Here is a 7,027-nt window from a genome sequence, read left to right as displayed (position 1 = left end):
TGATTTCGTGCAATGTTTTGCAGTCGCAGTTATCCGTACAAAGGTTGACTGACAATAGCTTAGCGTGTAAAACTCCGACAGATTTTACACTGATTTGACAGGTCGCACGAATGTACAAGTTCGCACAAATGACGCAGTCAAGAGTGCGCAGTCCAATTTAGTGCGCTGCGATTAATATGTAATTCCAAACAAATAAGCCGAACAATAAAATAAATTTTTAGCATCAATTGTTTTTAATTATTCTTATCGAACGTGACATTTCCTGTTTTTATAAGACCCTCTTATGAAAAGCCACAACCTCTCATTGAAGCAGGTGTTCATCTGCAGAGTTTATTCGCGTCATAAGATAATCTTATGAATTTCATTGATTTTTCTTATGGCGCCACTTCATAAGAGAATCTTATGGCATGTATAATAGTATTTTTCTGAGTGATGTCAAAATAAAATTATTACGTAAACAAAAAATTTTGTTACGTAATTTTTGGACGCCTTTGAAATTTTTTGATGATTCGCGACGACGTCGTTTCGAAACCATAACAAGACGCCTTCCAGGGTTGAAGTGCAAGTCCATTCATGTTTTTAGAAGCAAAACAAAATGAAATTCTGGTCCCAAACGCTCCAAAAGGCTTGAAATTTGTAAATTTCGTGAATTTTTACATTGTAATTGTTAGTGTTTACAATACAAGAACTAAAGATTGAATGTTGAATCTAGAAAGTCATTCATTATGTTCCAAATTATTTAGGACTTGGTTTTGAAATAACTGCAAAGTAACGGGACATAACATGGACATCGACAAAATCCAGATAGCCTGGGAACCGGACGATGGCAACGAAGAGTTAATTGAACAGGACGTCGACATGGCACCGATGGCAGTTGCTTCCGGTTTATCGGAATACCCGTTGGTGAACCGCACCGTTGGCGATGAGAACGGAGCGATCCGGTGTTTGTTCTTTGTTTGCAAGCGACTGTTTTGCGGACAAAAAGTAGACCAGAACTGCGAGTGGTTGGTGCAGGCCCACAGTATCGAAGCCTTCCGGGAGTATCTGTGGGAGCTAATTCGACCACATATAAAACGGCCGGTCAAATTTGATGAGCCCGAGGTACGCCGTTACGTCGCTGTTAGCTGGGATGAACCGGCGCATCCAACGATTCAAGATGCCGGTCGCTACGTTTTGTTTTCTCTGAAGGAACAACGAAGGGTGAGGGAAATGTTCTTTTTTGTGATTTGAGAAAATTTAATGTTATTTTGGATTTTTTTTTCCTTTTTCAGAACTTTTCCTGGGATTCTCTAACCCCCAGAAAACTGATAACGTGGAATTCGGGTACGATTTTACTGAGCATACAAGTGTACTCGAATGCAGTAACTTGCCGACAAGCCTATGAATCGGTTATGCACACATTGCTAGCCAGCCCTCGGCCAGCCAAAAAAGCGGAACCTCCAAAAAAGGTGTCCAAAGTGTTACCTGAGGACGCCGATGGCTACAACTTCCGGGACGAGGTTCGGGCCCTGAGGGAAACCTTCATGCAAATGCGGGATCTGATGCACATACTGGACAATCGAATCTCGCTCTTGGAGGAAAAGTGCGACCAGCTGGTCCAAAAGGAACCGTACATCCAGCTGCAGCAGGGAGCCATCCCGGTCCAGGTGGTCGACGTTAAGGATCTGGGTTTCCTAGATCCGCTGTTGCAGCCGAACGTTGAAATTAAACAGGAAGATGATCCTGAACAATATGACTAGAAGGATGGAAGTACAAGTAAGATTTTTTTTATTGAAGTAGTTGAGAAATCCTTCTCTTTCCTTACGATTTATGGACAGATTTATGATGATTCCAACTAAAATTAAACTTTTGATTTATTTTTGACTTCATCATCACAACATTTTACAACATAATATTTAGCATAGTTTGTGTGAAATCTGTTATAAAATTTTAAACACTAATTCCGAACCAAAGGACACTCTTCAACATTCACAACAGATCGGAAGTAAACGCTAGACAGCCTGGTGGATTCGGTACAAACACTTCCCCCGCCTCGCAACTTCTGGTGCTCCTGTCGGTTGATGTCTCCCACACAGATCCAGAAACTCGAATCTCCCGGTCCAGTAACGGCCCACTTGGAGTGGTCCTTCAGGGTCGTGAATTCGGCATCACCCACCTTTACACTTTTTACGTTCAGAACAGCCAACTCCGGGATGTTACAATTGGACGGTAGATTTCCGGTTCCATGTTGCCACGATTCCACGAACAGCGCCACCTGCAGTGTTGGAGCTATGAAATCGGCGTACAGTTCCTTCCTGAAGTTGCGATCTTTAGCAAACGATCGGAAAACGACGCCATTTCTCGAGATCAGTTTGGCATGGCTCCAGTGGGGAGCTTCGGTACTATTTTTCATACTGATTGCCTCGACCAGATCTGGAAATTGGGCCTTCAAACCATTTGGCACCCCAGACGAGTACACGTGCGGCTCGTTTTTGTTCAGCTGCATACCGATGGGATTCATCTCACTCGCATTGAAAGTTATGCACAGGAAACTTTGACCGTACATGCGACCGGTGTGTGGATACTGATAGGCTTCTCCAAGTGCCGGTGGGTATTTTGGAACCGAATGGACCAACCAAAATCCAGTTATACCATCTGTGGCCACAACGCCTTTAGTATGGCCTCGATAACCATCGGTTTTACCCGTGGGAGGTTCATCGTTGTAAAGTACCGAGAGAAGTTGCTTACCGGCATCCTTGAGGATCGGTTCCAGCGTTCTTCCAGGAACACTTTTAGGTTGATTCACATTATGCTTGGATCGCTTCCATTCTGGGTTGTCCGCGTTGTCCGAAGTGATGAAACTGTAGTACAGACCGGACTCCGGATCGTGGGAATTGGTTTCCGGTAGCTTGTACAGATAGTACCTGAAGACAATGAAGAATGTGTGATGAAGATCGTACTAAATAGGATCCAATAATCGAAACTTACCAATCAACAAGTTTATTGTTCTCATCTCTGCATCCAATTTCGGCTTTAGTGGTGCTGATTAGCAGTCCATAAATTGCAAAAATCGATAAGAAGCGAAGCATCATTTAGATATGACGCTTGTGTCAATTAAGCACTGCAGAGAAATGTTGGAAAGATCACGTAGGTACCTACCTCACGTACTGATCCTCATTATTCCTTAGAAATGATCGGCTTGAGTTTGTGTTGGTTAATAAGTGCGCCCTTTGTCGTCGAAACGATGCTGATCTGGTTCTAAGAAAGCAGATGTGGATATTGAGAGTATAATTATCAAGTATGAGAGTAATACACGCGGCATGGCATGGGTATAAGAAAACGCGCGCTGCGGATTGATTGCATGCAATTTCAAACATTAGAGTAGTTCAGCAATTTTTCGATGTGCGCATCTTTTTTAAGGAAATATATTTTACAATTTTAATAACCTTAGTTTAATTGATTATTTTCATATCAACTTTAAATTACACAAGGAAACATCATTTTTGGTGCCTAAGTTTCAATAACTGATTTTGGAGAATTTTGGCATGCTAAACTCCAATCTTTTTTTTTTTTTTTTTATTTGAGACACTTTACCAATCTTTTTTGATATTTTCTCTATCACCTTTAAATTGAGGCACTTAGGATCAGAGGGGTGCAAGTGATTTTTTATCAAAACTGAGATAAACTGTTTTTTGGATAGTTAAAGTATAGATTAACATTCTGTAGAAGACACAGGTCAAAAGAAAAATTATTTCGATATTTTTGAGCTATTTATAAAAAAAACGTGTCAATGAAAATTCTGTTTCGTTTGGTGTCAGAAGGGTGCAAGTGCACTTGCACCCTTCTGACACCAAAGGATTATACTTTTAGGCTAATTTCATTAGAACGTATACATTTTTGTCAGTTGAAAACAACATCATCTAGCTCCTACTAGGATTTTCTACTGGTTCTGACCAGGATAATCCAAAGTCCTCAGATAGAGAAGTGATGAAAATAGATTCAGGTGAAACTTCGTCGGCATGAAAATCTCATTGTTATGTATACAAAAAATTCTAAAATATTTTTTTTTTATGGTAAATTTAGCCAATGCTAATAGGGATAAAAGGCAAACACAAAACGCACTTAACAATAAATTTTTGGCAAATATATCTAAGAAAGATCTCTCGGATGAAAGCTCATGGGATTCAGAGTTTTCGACAGGCTCTGATCATGATGTCACATACTATCCCACGGAACAAAATGAAACTTCGAAAAGTTCAGATGGGTCGTTGCGACAGGTAGTTTATAAAAAATTACATTAAGTCTTTTAAGGGATATTTACATAACTGTTTAGGAAAGAGGCCTGGTATAATTAGACCAAAAAAAGAAAAATTAAACATCCACGGTTCTTCTGGAGAATCAGAATTTGCTGCTGCTGCAGTTATTTGCGAGAATGAGTCCATTCCTGGAGAGTCAACTGGCCATTCATCAAGACCCCAAAAACGCCAACGAAATCAGGCAGTCTGGAAACTCATCTTGCGAAAAAAAGCCACGAAACCAAGGGGAAGCGTACGTTGGTTCTACCGGAAAAAGCGACCAGCTAAACAGTTAATTTCAATGAATGAACACATATGCAGGTATTTTTGTGTATCCATTAAGGAAAAAGAGAGATTGAAAGTTTTCAACAAATTCTGCGAATTAGGATAGTGAAACTTGCAAACCTCGTTCATTATAAGTTGCATAGAAATTTGAAGCCCGAAAACGCAGAAAATTAAATGTGTGAACAAAAACAAAACATCTTCGTACTGAAAATACTCGTTACATTCAGGTTCCAAAAGGATGCTATCATATTGTTTGGAGTCAGAGGGGTGCAAGTGTCATTCTTGGGATCAGAAGGGTGCAAGTCAAAAATATCAATAAAAGTAGTTCGCCGTTTTAACATAAATATCGCAAAAACTTTGGTTTTTCTTTCAGAATCGTTCATTTTAGACCTCATGAGACACACTCCATCGAAAATTTAGTAGAAAAATTGATTCGATAATTTTGATTTAGAAAAAAAACTTTGAGGCCCGTTTTCTCGAAATCATCATTTCGGCACTTGCACCCCTCTGATCCTAAGCGCCTCAATTAGTTTTGATGATATGTTGTCTAGAAGTTTTCAAATGAATCAATTTTGAGTTAAATCAATGATTTATAACGAACGAATAAACCAACTTTTTCAAGATTTTGAATCAACCAACTTCTTCACCGTACAAGGTGAAATCTGTCAGGGTTAGATTTTAATCCGGTGAAAGGGCTGCTATCTGAGAGGTCATCGAATTGGTCCAATAGACTGAGTCGATTTGGGGTCATTTTTGAATTTCTCAAAAAAAAATTCGTTTTGGTTCAAAATTCATCCATGAATTTTTGCAGAATTTTCAAGTTACGTTTACATGAGTAAATTTGAACTTTTAGGTTTGTATGGGAAAATTTAATATGTTGTACTGAAACATCAACATTATTTTTGTCTGTTCTGGGGAACCAAGCTGATGGTTTTTGTGCCAATTTATAAATTCTGTAAAGGAAATTTTCCGCTGAACAACTTTGTCGAAGACCGTAACTTGGTATCTTAAAGGGTGTCCACTATGAAATTGCCACACTATGAAATTGCTCTAACTTTTTAAACATTGGGTAGAATTTAATGAAAATTCGGGTAGCTTTAGTTCATAGTGCATTATTTACATACTGCAAGTTTTAAAGTCCTGCACGCTAGAAATTATTAAACCATTTACGATTCAAAAATAACCATTTTTGACCTTTTCCCGGGAAATGCCATTTTATGAGTTCTCCATGAGAACTCATAAAATGACTTTTCGGGGAGAAGTTCGAATATGGTTATTTTTCAACCGAATGAAATTTCTTCGGAGAAGTTGAAAAATGGTTATTTTTCAACCTCAGCGCTATGTGGAATTAAAGCATCATATAGGGTTATTTTTTCTTGTGTTTAGTGTTTGGGATTTTCAAATGAAAAGAAAAGAGATTTTAGAAGTATTGAAGAAATTGCTTCTTATTTTAATTAAAATAAATTTTTGGAGGTTGGGCTGATGGGGAAATTGCACATAGTTTGGTGATTTTAATCTGTGATTTTCCTTTAAAGCTGCCGCCACACCTACAGGAAAATTTTAAGTTTCGCGTTGATGGTTTTCGACAATTTTTTCGGGAACATCTTTAATCCGATCTGACTGCAGCTTCTTTTACCATCTGAGACTGTCCAGTTGACTTGGCCTGAACCATTTCTTAGCTCTGCTAGCACCGTGTTTAGCTCAATTGCTGGCTTTTCTGCCTCCTCACCGGTTCCCACTAACAGCATCCTCGATGAAAACTAGCCCCTCACAGCTTTCCGGATATGTCCGAGGCAGATTTTCGACTGCTTTGATCAGCAAAAACTCACCATAAAAATCAGGCACTTCCCAACCCGGAACGCGTCAGAAGAAACAGCCGCGATACTATGAACCATTTGTCTTGAATATTATCGCCTATGTGCGAGATTCCGATGAAATGTGAAGGCAAGTTTGAATGTGCTAAAAGTGAATTGAAGATTTTAAATTACAACTCAAAATTTAAATTTATTTACCAACCTTTTCCCAAATGATAAACCGGATTTTCTACTCGACCGTGTTTGGGTGTAGCTTCTTCATCCGGGTCTTCTCCGCCATCATTCGGGTTTTCATTATGTACGAATGAAAAGATGCCACATCCGGATGAATATTCTCGATACTCTTTAGTCAGAACCACTACCGGGAGCGTCATTCTAGGCTTCTTCATTACAATATTTGTGACTTCGACGATGAACCGGCAGATCTTTTCCCGTATTTATCGCGAACTGGAAGCGGAGCTCTCACTTGGCGCACTGAAATTAATTATATTTTTGTTAGTCATCACGTTTAAAATAAATTAAGGATTTTTTACATTACCTTTTAGAAACTCCTTCATGCCTATTCGATTTTCAAAGACAGATATACTCGAAAACATATATTAATTTAAAAAAAAAATAAATTAATTAAAGAACGCGTTCGGCTGCACCAGCAAA

General features: G+C 39.0%; 2 protein-coding genes across 2 annotated transcripts; one reads left to right on the top strand and one right to left on the bottom strand.

Annotated features, from left to right (window-relative positions):
• Positions 1 to 565: 565 nt before the first annotated feature.
• Positions 566 to 1,745, top strand: LOC129760136 (uncharacterized). Its single transcript, XM_055757719.1, has 3 exons — positions 566 to 666; positions 744 to 1,200; positions 1,272 to 1,745. The coding sequence occupies exons 2-3, from the start codon at positions 784 to 786 to the stop codon at positions 1,737 to 1,739; spliced, it is 885 nt and encodes a 294-aa protein (XP_055613694.1). The 5' UTR covers positions 566 to 666; positions 744 to 783; the 3' UTR covers positions 1,740 to 1,745.
• A 73-nt stretch (positions 1,746 to 1,818) lies between these two features.
• On the bottom strand, positions 1,819 to 3,189 carry LOC129760135 (plancitoxin-1-like). The gene is made up of 2 exons (XM_055757718.1): positions 2,968 to 3,189; positions 1,819 to 2,903 (listed from the first exon to the last, which is right to left on the bottom strand). The coding sequence occupies exons 1-2, from the start codon at positions 3,069 to 3,071 to the stop codon at positions 1,937 to 1,939; spliced, it is 1,071 nt and encodes a 356-aa protein (XP_055613693.1). The 5' UTR covers positions 3,072 to 3,189; the 3' UTR covers positions 1,819 to 1,936.
• Between the last annotated feature and the right edge of the window lie 3,838 nt (positions 3,190 to 7,027).

The sequence above is a fragment of the Uranotaenia lowii genome, unplaced genomic scaffold, assembly GCF_029784155.1.
Source record: "Uranotaenia lowii strain MFRU-FL unplaced genomic scaffold, ASM2978415v1 HiC_scaffold_465, whole genome shotgun sequence".
Taxonomy (NCBI): Eukaryota; Metazoa; Arthropoda; class Insecta; order Diptera; family Culicidae; genus Uranotaenia; species Uranotaenia lowii.
The sequence above is the reverse complement of the archived record's forward strand: the minus strand, read 5'-3'. Positions and strand labels throughout refer to the sequence as shown.